Source organism: Panulirus ornatus, chromosome 41 (assembly GCF_036320965.1).
Source record: "Panulirus ornatus isolate Po-2019 chromosome 41, ASM3632096v1, whole genome shotgun sequence".
In the NCBI taxonomy this organism is placed as follows: Eukaryota; Metazoa; Arthropoda; class Malacostraca; order Decapoda; family Palinuridae; genus Panulirus; species Panulirus ornatus.
In genome coordinates this window covers 5,770,855-5,788,075 of record NC_092264.1, presented here as the reverse complement: position 1 = coordinate 5,788,075, position 17,221 = coordinate 5,770,855, and the positions used below count along the sequence as shown (strand labels likewise).

General features: G+C 44.3%; 1 protein-coding gene across 3 annotated transcripts in view; it reads left to right on the top strand.

The window, feature by feature from the left end:
• Positions 1–17,221, top strand: part of LOC139761640 (alkaline phosphatase-like) — a 656,491-nt gene that overhangs the window by 386,096 nt on the left and 253,174 nt on the right. For all 3 annotated transcript variants that reach the window (XM_071685927.1, XM_071685926.1, XM_071685925.1), the window contains one exon: positions 9,659–9,882. In XM_071685927.1, the coding sequence (XP_071542028.1) occupies positions 9,659–9,882 (224 nt within the window). The remainder of the gene's footprint in view (positions 1–9,658; positions 9,883–17,221) is intronic.

Here is a 17,221-nt window from a genome sequence, read left to right as displayed (position 1 = left end):
GTTCGTCCATTCCTGGAATACCCAGCTAGGACAACCTTCTCAAACCAGGGGTGATGAATGAGTCTCATGTTCAGCAAGAGCCGTAAGTCGTTACATATGTGCGGGGTCACTGTGTGAGGTAGAAGTGATGTAAGGAACTTCCCGAAATATCCTATTTTTAATCATCAGCTCCACGACCACCCCTATTCTAACGATGTGGGTCCATTACCTCCACGATGATTGGCTGCAGCTTAAAAAGCCGATATCCAATAAAACTCGTCTCACGAATGATCAAGTCCACCTGAGCCCCCCAGATGTTGTCCAGCCACAGGATTTCCTTGGCAGGAAGGACAGAGAGAGAACAGACTCCCATATATATTTATATTTTCTTTTTTTTTTTTTCTTTCAAACTATTCGCCATTTCCCGCGTTAGCAAGGTAGCGTTAAGAACAGAGGACTGGGCCTCTGAGGGAATATCCTCACCTGGCCTCGTTCTCTGTTCCATCTTTTGGAAAATTAAAAAAAAAAAAAAAAAACGAGAGGGGAGGATTTCCAGCCCCCCCGCTCCCTCCCCTTTTAGTCGCCTTCTACGACACGCAGGGAACACTTGAGAAGCATTCTCTCTCCCCTATCCCCAGGGATAGTATATATATATATATATATATATATATATATATATATATATATAGAGAGAGAGAGAGAGAGAGAGAGAGAGAGAGAGAGGTAGGTATGATAGATAGATACATATATGATCACGATGTGTCGTGTCCTTCATGATCAGGCGATCATATGATTTGTGTACATGAACCACTTTCATTGTAGGACTACCGGTACTAAGGTGGTGGGTCGGCTTCTTGATGTTAGGTAATTGCTCGAGAAGTGTTCAGGTCTGAACAATAATGGGCAACTGTGTGGGCCAAGAGGTGTTTGTGGAGAGGAAATGTAGGCGTGCGTACGGAGGGGGATGTGTGGGCGTGCGAGCGGTGGGTGGGAGATAGTGTGGACCCTAGGATGGCTGGGGGAGTAAAGGTTTGGGCGTGTGGGTGATGGAAAGAGAGGGTGCTGGCTCATGGAGGGTGTAGTGGGAAAGGAGAGAGAGAGAGAGAGAGAGAGAGAGAGAGAGAGAACAAAACTGTTGGCCCTGATGGTTGGGTGGGGTAGGGGGCTGTCCCTGGCGACGGTGTCGAGGGTATTATCTGAGCCCAGTATGTTAGGCTGTAATTAATTTGAATGAAATAATAATCATAATTGTTGCTAATTATTCAGTTTAATTGAATTTGTTAACAATGAAAGCAGAATTGAATTATTATGACGACCCATTATGGAGCCGTGTTGGGTACTCGTCTTGTAATAAGTAGTTACAACAATGTCATCAAAAAAAGTCGATTGATCTGGTGAAGAGTAGTTTTGTCTTCCCATAATCATACGAACAAATGCACAACAGATTTGACCAACTTTCTCTGCCAAATTTCTGTCACTCGCGTCGAGAAAGATACCGCGGAAATTCTGTCCCATGTTCATGACAGTAACACATCAAGACCGCGGGGCATTTTGTTATCCAGTATATTTATTCATTTGTTTATCATTTTTGCCCGCCAACACCGCTGGATTTATTGCGAAGGCCATCATGCACATCCTGTTCTCCGGTACCGCAGGAGGATCTAAGAGGTCAATACAGGGGTCTTCGTCAGACCAAGCCTTTGTCGCCTATGCTGAGTAATGGTCCAAGTTTTATGATAAAGGAAGAGAAGGGCTTGAGGCTGCCAGTGACCTGGGACGCGCAGGGGAAATATACAGTGTGTGCGTGTGTTGTAGGTGTCAGAATATTACTGGAAGTATTGGGGACAGGTTGCGAAGTTGTCAAATGATAGGTTTTGGGCTTATGATTTTTAGAATGTTGTGTGGTGGTTGTGTCTAAGTGTTGTAGGGTGATAGACCGTAGACTGTTGGTGATGACTGGCGTTGAATGGAGGTTGTGTGTATGTAGTAAACTGTCATCACATAGCTTTATAGGAGAATGTTCTGCTTTTGTGGTGTGATCTAAGATGGCGAGGCATCTGCTGTGTAGGTATGAGTACCTAGAACAATTTTGTTCCCCCCCACATGAAGTGATACCTCAGCATTACCACACATCCTCATGATCACAGGTTGATCATGTCAGGTTTTCTATTGTAAGTTTATGTCCTGATCATCGTATACGGGAGGGTAGGTAGGTAGGTAGGTGAGGGGGAGCTGTGATGTTAATACGGGAGAATATTTCACATTGTCGTCATATTAATGATAGTGATCTACACGGCTGAGTGAAGCATGCTGGGGGGGCAGTAATGATGGTGATCACTCGGGGGAAATTATTTTTTCAGTGTGACAAGAATTGGATCAGACTTGGCCGAGGATGCTCTTAAGTGATCCGCATAAGCTCACATGTGTTCGACGTGGTTATGCTGGTGAACTGTTGCCCAGGGGACGGGGGATCTCAGGTGGCAGGATATGATGGTAGTGGGTAGGTACACCAGGTGACGACCACGAAAAAAAATCAGGGGAGTCGGGGCGTTCAGTGCCTCATTATCAGTGGTGGAAGAGGGTTCGAGGACATCCTTGCAGCCCTTGACTGTACCATGTCTAGTTGCTCGTGTTGTGTAATGAATGAGGAGAAAGACCAGACTGGGGAAGGGATAACTGAGGCTGAGATGCATGATGGCTGTGTTGGACATTCTGTAGTTCAGGTGCAGGAAGTCCAGGTGTCTTGTGTCGACGAAGACTCAGGAGATGAGAGCAGGAAGAGACTGGTGGACAGTAACAGAATCAAGAGACTTTACATTATCCCGTGACTGAAGACGCTTTTCAGCCCGCGAAATGAATCACATAATCAAGAAATGTGGTGATCTTTCCGTGAGAGAGGCACACGCTAACGAGTCAAGGATGACAATTAACTCTGAAAAATGGCTTTCAAACACATTTACAAGACAGTCATTCCTAGTAAATTGTCCTGGAATTTATGAACATGTGTACGTGATTCCTAGGAATTTCTTTTTTTTTAAGTATATTGCAGTCGTCAGTGGCTGGTTATTGGTGTTAAAGTTTTGTTGCGTTTCAGTCCAGTAACGGGGACTCGAGCACTGAAAAAACTTTATAATAAGATGTTAAGAGGAGGTTCTGATGGGTTCTGTTTAGGAGTGAGTTGTAGGTGGGGTGTATAGGTAGGTCAGTGTGTGTGACCTGGCCTGGCACACCCACAGACACTCCCACGTCGGATGGTGGGGCTGTTGTGCTGGGGGGAAGGGGGGGTTGTGTTACGATGTGGCTGCTGGGGTGGGATGGGCGTGGGGCTGAGGGGTGACTGTGGGGCAGCTGGTCTGGAAGATTTCACTCGTCCATTTTCTTTAACAAATAGTTTTACTGCCGGGGAAAAATCAATCATCGCCACTACGTGATTCTTCACTCAGCTGTAATGTCTCCTCCTCATGTCTGTGACACTCAGCTGTGATGTCTCCTCTTCCTCACGTCCGTGACACTCAGCTGTGATGTCTCCTCCTCACGTCTGTGACACTCAGCTGTGATGTCTCCTCTTCACGTCGTGACACTCAGCTGTGATGTCTCCTCTTCACGTCCGTGACACTCAGCTGTAATGTCTCCTCCTCACGTCTGTGACACTCAGCTGTGATGTTTCCTCCCCCTCACGTCCGTGACACTCAGCACTACTTGTCTTTCTCGAGTGCGTCATTTGTCTCGCAGAACTTGTGGACCTCGCAGTATTTACCGTGAGTGCGGGACGCAGTAACACAGGACGATTATAGCTTAAGGTGCGCCATCAGCGTCACTGGCTGGAACTTCGTGTTGAACTGTGGTTGATAATACTGGTGTTTATGTCTGTCCTCAGAGCCGAGGTGTGGTCATGCACACATGAGACAGAGGCCGTCCACAGTGTCATACCTCCCTTGACTAGACTGTCCTGTGTTGAGGTTGGCATCTGGTCAGATGTCAGGTCATCTTACCCAAGGGTCGTAGCGTTGATCATCATCATATCACAAGAAAAAGCGAAATTTCTTATTTTTTCCGTCATGTTTCCTTGCATGTTTTTGCTTATCGTGTATTCTCTTCTAAACCTTTGATATCTCTTCAAGAACATTGGTTAGTCTTTTGGTGTGTTCAGTTTAACCTGGTAACCTGCTGTAACTCCAATTTGATCATTAGATGTGTTATGGGTGTGGAAAATACTTCCCCATCGTCTTCATCCTAAGATTTCCAAGTGACTTTAAAGGTCTTTGGAATACAGCTGAGTGTGGCGAGAATTTGAGACGAGAGATTTTTACCTGATATCTTTTTTTTGTGTGACACTTTCCTTGGACTTGTTTTTTCTTTGTTTAGTCTGTTCCCTTTAGTTTCAAGCTTATAATGTTAAGATGATGTTCTTAAGAACTGGACACTCGCGTATCGGGGTTATTGTGGATTTTCGATCATACTCTTTTGGAGTTTCGTTATTTACGACTGTTGAAATGTATTTTGCTATTTTACCAACTGCCTTTTGTTAATGCGGACTTACTTCTTTTGTTATTGGAGACTCTCTCTGCTCTGTCACTGGTGGTACTTCTTTTGTTATTGGAGACTCTCTCTCCTCTGTCACTGGTGGTACTTCTTTTGTTATTGGAGACTCTCTCTGCTCTGTCACTGGTGGTTCAATCTGTAACGTAATTTATGGGGAAGGTTCTGGAACTGTGGAGACTGTCATTACACTTTGCGAAATCGGTTAGTTACTGGATTCTAATCTATCGGTTCACAGATGGTTTTGTCGCCGTTAATCCTTACTTTAATTTCCTCTTCTCGACTTTACGGAATACTGTTGGTCTACTTGGCATTATAACTCTTCCTTGTTTGGTAATTCATTTAATTTTACACTCGGGGTCGGTGTCTATTTTGTCACTGGACTTGTGTTTCGTAAGATAATGGATCCATCAACGTGTTCAGCCATTATGATGTCATTCTCTTCGTTTGCTCATTTTACTTCATTCGGGTCGTTAACGAATAGTTTTGTTCTGCTAACTTGTGGACTCTCCATCACCCTGTTGACCAATAGTTGAACACCAGACTATGTTATATCCCCTAAGCTCAATAATGGACTCTGTTATTTATTATTCTGCTTTATCCTCTTAACCAGTGGTGTTTTATATTTTGCTCATAAATGGAGTGGGTTTTTGTTTTATCCCATTCATAATTTATATTGTTAGACATGACTTTTTATTTCATTCACTGGTTTATTGAATTTTGTGAGCCAGGAGATTCTCCTAAACAAGTCTTAGCCAATGGTCTCATTTTATGTTTTCTATTTCTATTATCCATGCGACTATTTCCAGTCTGTTAACCAGCAAGTTCTGCTGTCATGTGAAGCTGTACAATGTCTCTTCCCGTGATCCACTGGACATTTTTTGTCGTCATCCAGTGTGTACTACCGTTTTCTGTTATTCATATGACTTTTTTTTGTCGAAGTCAGACTCTGTTGTTATGTGACATATTATCCTCTTCTGTAAATTGATGAGCCATCTTGTCCTGATCACTGAAGTATTTAGTAATCATTAAGTTGATATGTTGTCTCATGTTCTGTCAGTTCGGCTTGCGCGTTTAAGTTACACACTTTATGTGTTGCGCTAAGTTTACTGTGTAACGTGACCACAAAGTTGCCATCAAGGCTTTGGTGGCTGGGCGAGTTATTACTCATTCTGTCTTGTCATGTTACTGTGATCCTCATGAGAACTCGATATAATTAATAATTCAACTTTTTTCATTGAATGATTTTAGAAAATACAGTTGAAATATTCCTTGATTTTATGGTTTCGAAGAACAAATATCCTCGTGTCTTTAGCGACTTGTGATACGTATTGAAATGCATTTTTTTTTTCAGTGTTTGATCGTCGGTATTGAGCACAGTTTACACTGACTTCATGTTGTGGTTTAGGTGGTTGTTGGGGCGGGTTGTGGCACTGTGTGAGGGTTGTGGCAAGTGTGGGTCTCTGATAACAGTTGTGGTTGTTTGCGGTTGGAGGAAGAGGCGTGTGGTGTGCGTGTGTAAGAGGGGGAAATCAGGCGAGTATGTAAGGGCGTGGAGCACACAGTGGCTGTGATTTGTGTATGGGAAGGGGACGCAAGCATTGCTGTGGCGTGCATATCACAGCGTAGCAAGTCTGTGGTATGTAGTGCGAGGTGGCTGGCTGGTGGTGAGGCTTGGCTGCTGGGTGTGGGCTGTGGCGGTGAGGCTTGGCTGCTGGGTGTGGGCTGTGGCGGTGAGGCTTGGCTGCTGGTCGTGGGACGTGGCGGTAAGGCTTGGCTGCTGGGTGTGGGATGTGGCGGTGAGGCTTGGCTGCTGGTTGTGGGACGTGGCGGTGAGGCTTGGTTGGTAGTTGTGGGTTAGGGCGATAAGGCATGGTAGGTGATAAGTACAGCGATGGTTGGTAGATGTGGGTCGTGGTTGATGATTTTAGGGGGTGGCTGGTTTGTGGGAGAGAGAGAGAGAGAGAGAGAGAGAGAGAGAGAGAGAGAGAGAGAGAGAGGCATGTACCTGAGGGTTACTCAATACTCCCACCGTGATGATCGGGTAGGCCTGACAGTGGATGGGAGATGGGCAGCATTATTTCTTTATCTGTGGTTGGTAACTCCCACTTGAGTGCACCCCATGCTCATCCTGAGAGCGTTAGCGTGAAAAGATTACAGACGTCACAAAGGGAATCAGTCAGTCAGACGTTACAAAGTTGATTCACTGTATGTTTCAGTACCTGCATTACATAGCTGCATATGGTAAGTATTACCGGCTAAATGGAAAAAAGTGAATACAAACTTAACAGTTCTCGTATTGTTATTAACAATAGGGTGTTGTGACATTTCTTGCAGGGTTTATGTAGATCTATCCCTAGAAAGCTCATATTTTTTCACATTTCAGTACATAGTGTTCTAGTTTGAGTCCAGATCTTTGGCCACAAACTTAGCAGTTCCCATGTTTAACATCTCGAGATAGGCCAAAACGCCCTTAGTGCCTTGTGATCTACTGATCTTATTACTTTCTATATATACATTTTTCTTCACACATTTTACTGTGATGCTAAATGCCTCTCGTGCTTATCTGAACTCGTCATCGTGTTGCAAAGAAGTCTGTTGGCTTCTTTCTAATGACAGTTGTGAGACTTCTTATTAAGGAACAATGTTGTTTTCAGTATCACCTTTACTAAGTGCAAGTTTGGTTAAATCATCACCTTTGTCATGCTGACGCTGGCATATCTATATGTGGGAGGAAACCGGCCACTGTTCAGCCAGCAGCTGTACTCCGCACCAGTGAACAACTTCCATCCAACCGTCTCTGTTCCTCTTTGGAACTCGTTTTTTCCCCCCTTGAATCACTCGTCCATTGACAGATGTTTAATAAGATCTGTGGTAATTCGAGAAGAGCTTAAGGTTAACGAGGATAGAGAGGGATAATGTCGTTAGGATAATTAACCGTTCGTTAAGGCTTTTGGAGTCCGGTTTCTGCATGTGTCTGATGGAACTGTTAGCAGTGCATGATAAACTATATTTATTTATGCATTGTTTGTTGCGCCATCGTTTTCACTGTTCCTTATGTCTTGTTTGCTGTGTCATCATTTTAGTGTTTATGTATTTTGTTTGCTGTGTCATCATTTTAGTGTTTATGTATTTTGTTTGCTGTGTCATCGTGTTAATAGCTTTTTTCTGAATCTTTTGAAGTACGCAGCTCATCAGGTGTTAGGGAAATTATATAAACCCATATATATATATATATATATATATATATATATATATATATATATATATATATATATATATATATATATATATAACCTTGCTTTAATTCATATTCACTCGACTATCTGCTTTCACACACTTTTCCACCCTCGGTCACCAACTTCTGCCGTTTCTCACCCGAATCCGCCACCATACCTGTTCCTCCTTTCCTGCGCTAGCGAAGCAGCGCTAGGAACAGACGATGAAAGGCCGCATTCGCTCGCGTCTGTTCTCTAGCAGTGATATGCAATGCACCGAAACCACAGCCCCATATCCACAACCAGTCACCACAGACCTTTCCATGGTTTTCCCACGTTCAGTCTACTGACAGTACATCGACCCTGCATACCATGTTCCAATTCACTCTAATCCTTTGCACGCCTTTCACCCTACTGCATGTTCAGGTCCCGATCAATCACAATCTTTTTCACTCCATCCTTCCGTCTCCAGAGAGAGATATGTGATGCATAGGGAGATAGAGTGGGAGGAAGGGATGGGGGAGGGTGAGAAGAGACAGAGAGAGAGGCAGAGAGAGATGGAGGAAGGAAAAAATTGAGAAGGAAGTAAAGGGGAGAGAAGAAAGATGAAGGATATATATATAAGTTAAAAGCGAGGGAGGGGAGAGAGGAGGAGGAGAGAGTTATCCCGACGAGTGAGACAGATTACCAAGGTTTGCAGTTAAGAATGTTGAAGTGGTGAAGGCCGCTGGTGCCGGCGCTAATGACTTATTGATTGCCGAGTCCTATTGCTGTGAGGGTCCATCTGCCTGGACCTGGCCCTCTCGTAAGCCCTTGGCTTTTTTCTTGTGTCTTTCTATCTGTCTGTCTCTGTCTAGTTATCTATCACTTTAGTATTCTTGCTGTCCTTGTGTCAGTGTTATATACTGGCTGTCTTTGTGTCAGTGTTATATACTGGCTGTCTTTGTGTCAGTGTTATGTACTGGCTGTCTTGTGTCAGTGTTATATACTGGCTGTCTTTGTGTCAGTGTTATGTACTGGCTGTCTTTGCGTCGGTGTTATATAATGGCTGTATGATAATTATTTGTCAGACGCCTGTCTTACTGTCTTCCACCTATCTAACATGTTTGTTTGTGCCTCGTGTTTAGTGTTTCCCCGTCTGTTTTCAATGTTTTCTTAGCTTCTTTTTTTTGCCGTTTCTACATATGCTCAGTGAATAGCCAAAATGCACCTACTAGAAAAATATATTTTTTCTTTCGTATCAGTTGTGTTGTCAATGTATACGATATTCTGTTTTGTCGTACACACACACACACACACACACACACACACACACACACAGATTGATAGATAGATAAGGTGGGACGCACACAAACGTATATTTTTCTAGAGCTGACAACATAACTGTTATGGAAAGCGTGGCCCCCTGGTCTCGACCGGTGTTTTGATAGTGTTGTTGTGAGGTTGACGTAGGGTGTGGGTCTTCACAGCTGTGTGTGTGTGTGTGTGTGTGTGTGTGTGTGTGTGGAATGGGCTGAAAAGTCAGTGACACGATCTCAGAGAAATGTTATGCTTGGCACTCACGAACTACCACATCCTCAAGTCGTTTTGATAGACCAGGATTGACGGATTATGTACAGACACATCTAAGACATTTAGTAAATAAACATTTTAACAATACTTATTTTCCTCGTGCGAACATGTTGACAATAATCAATTTTCCTTGTGCATTTTTTTTGTCCTTTATTTGTTGTTCTTTCGCTGAAACATGTTTATTATAGCCTTAACTATACTGTCTATAGCAACTGTGAAGGACACATGGTCCCAGGATGATACATCTTGACATAAACAAACAAGAATCAAGGCAGGTAACCACCTTGACTCAGGTAACCACCTAGACTCAGGTAAACACCTACTCAGGTAACCACCTTCACTCTCCACAGACCGCGCCTACTGGTATGCTCAGGCCAAGAGCCACCTGGAAGACATTCTGGCAGCCAGGCGCGCCTCCAACGGCTACGCCAAGAACGTCATACTCTTCGTGGGTGACGGCATGGGCGTGTCCACCGTCACTGCAGGACGGATACTGAAGGGGCAGAGGGAGGGGTACATCGGCGAGGAGTACCGCCTCTCCTTCGAGAAATTCCCGTACGTGGCGCTAGCCAAGGTGAGTACAAGTCATAATGTACATAGGCAAGTCAGGTGTGGGAGTCATATTAAATGTGATGTGCAGCGAGTGGAAGGAAAGTTGGCCACCAGTGGCCAGTCGTGCTGTCTTGGATGTGAGGTTAGCTGTGTCACCTAGCGTTGCTGTAGGGATTGGTAGGGCAACGGAGTATCAGTTTAAAGTGTCGTTGTAGTGTGTTCCGTCGTAGTTCAATATAAGAATATGAAAGTAGTACTTTTGTTGCTGGGATATCTCTCCTGAATTTGCCTCAAGGACTGGGAAAGAAGAATAGTGATCATGTGATGACTAGAAGGCATTCTCTGTGTTAGGTTGTGCGATTAGCTTCGTGGTCCAGGATTGTAACTATGCAGGTAACAGTGCTGAGCACTTCACACCATGAACGGAAGGCAGCCTCCAACCACACCCCAGTTGTTCACCAAGTGAATATACTCGGTGCTGCCAGATCACACCAGAGATCATGAGTCAGAGTCAGTGGGAGGAGGCTACCACCCTGCATTCTCACACTTTTAATACCAGTAATGCACAGACCTCTTACCCACTCCTTGTGTACGGTCTTAAATCTTGCGTTAAAGTAAGCCTTCATGTATATATCATGTGGTGTAATGGAGCGGCCATATGATATATTTGGGTTATGGTAGAGGTAATGTGTTTTCTGATATTTCACTAATCATTAAGTTTGAGTTCTCAGTGGACGTATACCACTTTTAAACTTCGCCTCTTATATCGTTGTATGGATGTTGCTTGAAGAGACCAGAGTCAAGTCATTGGAACAGGTGTTCTCTCGCTGGGTCTTCGGTTCCGTCACACTCTCGTGACTAATCTTCCATAAGGGCGCTTGCACTGTGGTCTTGTTCTGCTCCCATGATTTACGTATCATGGGGGACTTTCTTCCACTGTCCTGTCACATGTGTATGATAGCCGCCTCGAACCATAGTTTCTTGTTACGTTTATCATGGGAGCTTTTGAACCACTGTGAGTCTAGATACTGTGTTATTTAGAGCCTTGGAACTATCCCACAACACGTGTATCATGCAGAGCTTCGGAACTGTGTCATAACAAATGGGACATGAGGAACCTCGAACTATGATCCGAAACCTCGAGCTGTCCTCCCGAGTGGAGCCCCGAACCACCATCCCTTGATATACGACATGAGGAACCTCGAACTTCGTTCCGAAATCTCGAGCTGTCCTCCCGAGTGAAACCCCGAACCACACCATTCCTTGATATGCGACATGAGGAACTTCGAACTATGTTCCGAAACCTCGAGCTGTCCTCCCGAGTGAAACCCCGAACCACCATCCCTTGATATACGACATGAGGAACCTCGAACTATGTTCCGAAACCTCGAGCTGTCCTCCCGAGTGAAACCCCGAACCACCATCCCTTGATACATAAGTTTGGGGAGTCTGGAGGAATCGTTGTCTCGTCATACTTGCATGATGAGGAGGCCCGAGTCATTGTTTGATGGTTTTAGATCATACTTTTCATCCACTTTGTTTTCGTACTGTAATTCAATTGCCGTCGGGTCGACCATTTTTCTTCTCAAAAGTCTGGTTCGATTGGCGCTTCGAGACAAAATTTCCTAAAGTTCAGAAAGGTTGTTATGATCGCAGTGAATGGATGATCTTTCCAGATCTTTCCTCTCTTGTTTATGGAATCCTGTCATCTACACATACGGCTGAAGGAAGATAAACACTGAGTATATTCATGGAACCTTAAGCCTGAAATACCGCAAGAAGTGTCCCGGCCTCTGTAAGTGTGGAATGGGAGGAAATACTCCATTGTCCAACCACAACCACAATAGCCAGGTAGATATCTCATGCACCACTGTTTTGTCCCTAGGAAGATAGGTCGATATGTGCCTATGGATGAGCTTGAAGATTCTGCTCTCCGTGTGTGTGGAAGTTTTTTTGTCCTTGATGCAGAGAGGGAGGGAGGGTGTGGTGTTTATGAAGCTGTCTCCCATATTACATGATGATTCAAGTTTACGCGGTTAAACGCCATTGAGGAAATCAGCGTTCTCTTATCAGTCTGTTGTCTTTGTCTGTATTTGTATGAATATTTATCTAGGACGATTGTGTAGGTATGTGAAGTTTCTATGTCTCATGTTATTTTTTCGTATGTGAGCAATCCAGGGCTAGGACGATTGTGTAGGTATGTGAAGTTTCTGTGTCTTATGTTATTTTTTCGTCTGTGAGCAATCCAGGGGCTTCAGTTTTCACATTATTCTCCTTTCGTAGTTGTGACATTATTTAAGGTCTCACAAGCTTCTCTATTTCCTCATGCGGGAGGTCCGGGTTGGTGATGCTCATCAAAGATCATGAGTATTCTCGGGTGCTCCTGTTGTTTACGGATTTTAAAGCATTCGTGATGAATGAGAGAATATATGGATGACCCCTTACACGACCCTTATGATGCGAGTACAAGGAATAGTTTAGGTCCCTCGTCCACTTCAAGTTCCGTCTGGAAGGTTGATTCTTGTATCTTGTTTCCTTCCCAACGTTTTATTTTGGAGTTCGAGATTCTTTTCTCTTTTTTCCTTTCATCAACGTCTTTTCTTTGATAGGTTGCTTTTCATTAGTCATTCATTTGGGCATGATTCTAACCTGTTAAGTGTGTTTGTAGCCCTAAATCTACCTCGTGTATTGTTCTTAATCAGAAAAAGTTTTGTTCTGGTAATGCTATATGTCCTGTGCTGCTACAGATCTTGGAATGTAATATCCATTCCTCCCTTTCCACCTGGGCTCACTCGCTCACTGCACACTGCTCTTCAGACGTTTCATAGCAATACCTTCTGCACTGCAGAGCCGCCTCCTATCACATACCCTTCCACACACACGCACCCACACACATTTTATTTTGAGACTTGTTGATTTTAGTATAGGCCCTGCAGCTACCTTCTCTTTACACAGACCACACTGGCTAAGACCTAGCTGTATACCAGCCGGGCCATAGCAGTAATGCAGCACATGTTTGATTTCTTCACCGTGCAGGTAGTGCTGGGAAAAGTCACTAGTTCTGTGTTATCTTACTCCGCCTACGTGAGGTGTCACCGCGAGTGAAAACTCACCTTTGGCGAGACTATATCCCTGAAAGCAAGTTCTCGTCAAAGACTTTTCACTGCACTGGAGTCCACACATTTTCCTGCTACTGATTGTAGCGCAGCCTTGAGCTGCAGGAGCCCATGAAAAGAGGTCCACTGTGACACGAGGAATCTTTCTTAGAAATATATATATATATATATATATATATATATATATATATATAGAATGATATAGGAAATATCTAAAAAGATTTGGGTTAAGGTTAGGCGTGTGTAGGTAAGGGCTGTATAATTTTTTTTCTTTTTTTTGCCGAGGTGTTCTGAGCTTTTCACCGCTCGCTGTCCCCAGGCTCCACTAAACCCGGGCCCAGATTCGTCAGGGTCCCATTATATACATGATATGCAGACGTGGAGGCGGGACAACCCGCCCGCCTCAGCACACGATATCGTCGTCGTCTCTCTCTGGGATCACCGCAGCATCACCTGGGGAATCTTGCCTCACATGTAGACTGTATTTTCTCTTTGTTCAGGCTTGAGAGTGTGAGCGCCAGGGGTTTAGATTACAAGATCCAGGATGTACGACACAAGATGCATGAGTACGACCCCACAGGGTTCAGGGATGTGTGGGTAGTACCGGGGAATAACGGACGAACTGCACGTTATGGGTAGGAGGCTCATCGGTGAGGGAGTAAGAATCCAGAGGTAGAAATTAAGAACCAGGATGGAGGATGGAGAAAGCAAGGTGTAGAGCATAAGATCCTAGAAGTAACGTGTATGTACTTAAATATATCGAGTATCAAGGTATGTATTATTGGGACAGTATCCTATCATACAGAGGCCAGGATGTAGGATGTGAGAACCTGGGTGTAGGATGAGAACATAGGGGGCCAGGATCAGGGATATAAGGTATAAATTTTAGACTTCAGATATTAAGTGTTAGGATGTAGGGTGCAGAAACCAGATGTAGGATGGAAGGATCAGAACATGGTGTGCAGAAACCAGATGTAGGATGGAAGGATCAGAACATGGTGTGCAGAAACTAGGGTGTAGGATGCAGGAACCAAAGAATGAAGGACCAGAAAGTAGACTTCATGGACTAGGATTAAGGATAGATGAATGAGGAAGTCTACTCGGTGTAGGATAGAAGTATCAGAATGTAGAATATAGTGGCAGAATGGAGGGAGCAGAATCCAGTACTGGGTCCCCTGAGGCTCGAGTTAATGAAGCAACGCCGGTTAGGCGTTGCTTCTCCATTATGTCGTCAAGATTAAAAATGAACCGAATCTTGTTTAGTAAGGCCAAGTCTGTTTACATTGGTTCTGAACTTCCTCTCTCCATTCACCAAAAGTTTTGTTAATGCTCAAGCGTCTCTACTGTAGTCAGAGTCTCTGTGATGACGTTCATAACTTTTATGGAGTAGGTCTTTCTTGTGTGTCACATGTCTCAGTTATGTCTCTTGTCATAACGTCAGGTTTCTCTGATGTAACTTGGGTCACTCGGCTGTCATAACGTAAGTCATTATACGATGGCGCAGATCTTTGAGTCGGTGGTGCAGATCTTTCTCCAGTCACCTCTGTGGTGTCTCTCAAGATCGTCTGCTCTGACCTCTGTGTGATGGCTCAAATCTTCTTACATCAGATCATGTCACTCTGCATTAGCCCGGCTCTCTGTTATGGGTTTGGCTTCTGTTGTATCCTGACCCTTTCTTCTGTGGCCGGTCCCTCAGTGGCGGCCGGTTTGCTTAAGTATGTATGCCTTGATCCATCCAACTGGCTCGGGTGGGTCTCCATAGATAACTTGACAGTACAGAGATCAGTTAACATTCATTCTGATAAAGCTGTGGTAACTTCACCTCTTTCTTGAATACGCTCGAGTTTTACCAACATGTTACGGAAAGCACTTGGGTTATTTCCTCTTCCTTGACAGTGCCGAGGTTTCTCCACTATTCCCTCAGACTTTTATCGGGTTTCTCCTCTAATCTCTTGATCTTCCCTGGGCTTGTGTATGACTTTTTTTTTTTCTTTTTTTTTCGGTAATACGAGGAACATCCCGTAACTTCCAAGTGACTGGCCTCCTCCTCCACCTCACCAGTGTAGACAACGCTGGAACTCTCCTTGCCTGTGGTCAGGTTTATTCACTGATTCCAGTTCTTATCTTAGTGCTTAATGGAAATCAGACTTCCCTATCGGACTCACTTCGATGGTGGCTTTCTTATCACTATTTAAGATTATGAATAGATAAGTATACTGTGTCTGCAAGAATAGATAGATATACTATGTCTGCATGAAAAAGGAAAAATGGTCCTATACATACATTTTCTAAGGCGATGTCATCTCACCGTTGACTCTGGAATTGTCAAGGTTCACGAAGTATTCTTCGTCCATGTTTTGGGTCCAGAGGGTCTTGATCTCCTGAATGAGGCGAGACACTGATGAGGTGTTGCAGGAAGCAGCCATCTGATCGTGCGTTCTAACCTCTCATTGCGCTTAAGAGAGATCATGCGTACCCACGTTTTCTAGCCCCCAGGCGAGAATTGGGGCTTCTGGAAAGGCAAGAGCCAACCATAGTGAGGCTCAGGTGAAAGAAACACAACCCCTAGAAGCGAAGTTCCCTAAATGAAGTGGCAGCCAGGAAGTGCAAAAAAAAAAAAAAAAAAAAAAAAAAAATCCTCCCTCAAGACAGCCTGAGGCACGCGGAGGCGGGTTCCTGTGTTTACACGGTTAGAAACATTGATCTCACCGACAAGATGTAGATGATTTCACCTGAGAGCTTCATATGCTTGTACCTGCAGTAAACATTATCTGTGTATCGTCTTTGAAAATTTATAGGGGGCGGACACTGTACAAGTAATCTTTCTTTTTCTCTCGTACTTGTTCGCTCTCTCCTTTGTTGGTGAGGTGGTACCAGGAAGAGACGGAAGAAAAAGCCTCATTCGCTCATATTAGAAATTTAGTCTTTGAGAAAGCTGGAAGTCATTGGAAGATATTGAGACCTCATCTCCCCCATGCCACACGTCAAAATAACTGTTAAGGTTTCGTTAACGTTCCATCTATCACATTAAAAGATGTTATTGTCATGCCTACCTTCATCATCATCCCCTCCTCACCACACCAGCAACGAGCGACGTGCTGGGACCAGCGATGACGTCAGAAGTAGCGTGTGGACCTCACGTTATAACACATGATTCTAGTAATTGTTCCACTCACGTTGTAGCCACCCTCCCATCACTAGCGTCTCCTCCCTCCCTCCCTCACTCACTCCCTCCCTCCCTCACTCCCTCTCCATGATCCATGAAGACGCTTTGGTTGTCCTGAACCTTTCTTACTGATTTTCTACTTCAGTAACTCATCCCTTACTGTTTTCTGTTTCATGGAGTAGTTTATTTTTCAGTTTTTCGATCCATGTAGTGAGCTTCCTACTGAAAAGCCGTGTGGAAATCTGCATGCATCATTTCTCGCACGTGTTTCATCATTAACAGTCAAAAGTAACTTACACTTTTCCTTGTATCACGTGACCAGAGAATCCCAGGATGTTCTACTGTACCCTACTGTATGTGGCTCATGGTTCCTGCTGTACCATCCTGTATGTGGCTCATGGTTCCTGCTGTACCATCTTGTATGTGGCTCATGGTTCCTGCTGTACCATCCTGTATGTGGCTCATGGTTCCTGCTGTACCATCCTGTATGTGGCTCATGGTTCCTGCTGTACCATCCTGTATGTGGCTCATGGTTCCTGCTGTACCATCCTGTATGTGGCTCATGGTTCCTGCTGTACCCTACTGTATTTGGCTCAAGGAGTGTGCTGCTGTGCTTTATTATATGTTGCCCAGAAAGTCTGCTGTACCTTATTATATGTGGTTTGACAGGTGAATGTTGACAGTCGTCTTTGACGAGCCTGCAGTTGACAGTATGGATCCTATTGTTAAAGGTGAGATCCTTTACCACACCTTATAGTACTGGCCACTTACCACAGCATATAATGCTGGCCACTTACCACAGCTTATGATGCTGACCACTTACCACACCTTATAATGCTGACCACTTACCACACCTTATAATGCTGACCACTTACCACACCTTATAATGCTGGCCACTTACCACAGCTTATAATGCTGGCCACTTACCACACCTTATAATGCTGGCCACTTACCACACCTTATAATGCTGACCACTTACCACACCTTATAATGCTGACAACTTACCACACCTTATAATGCTGGCCACTTACCACAGCTTATAATGCTGGCCACTTACCACACCTTATAATGCTGGCCAC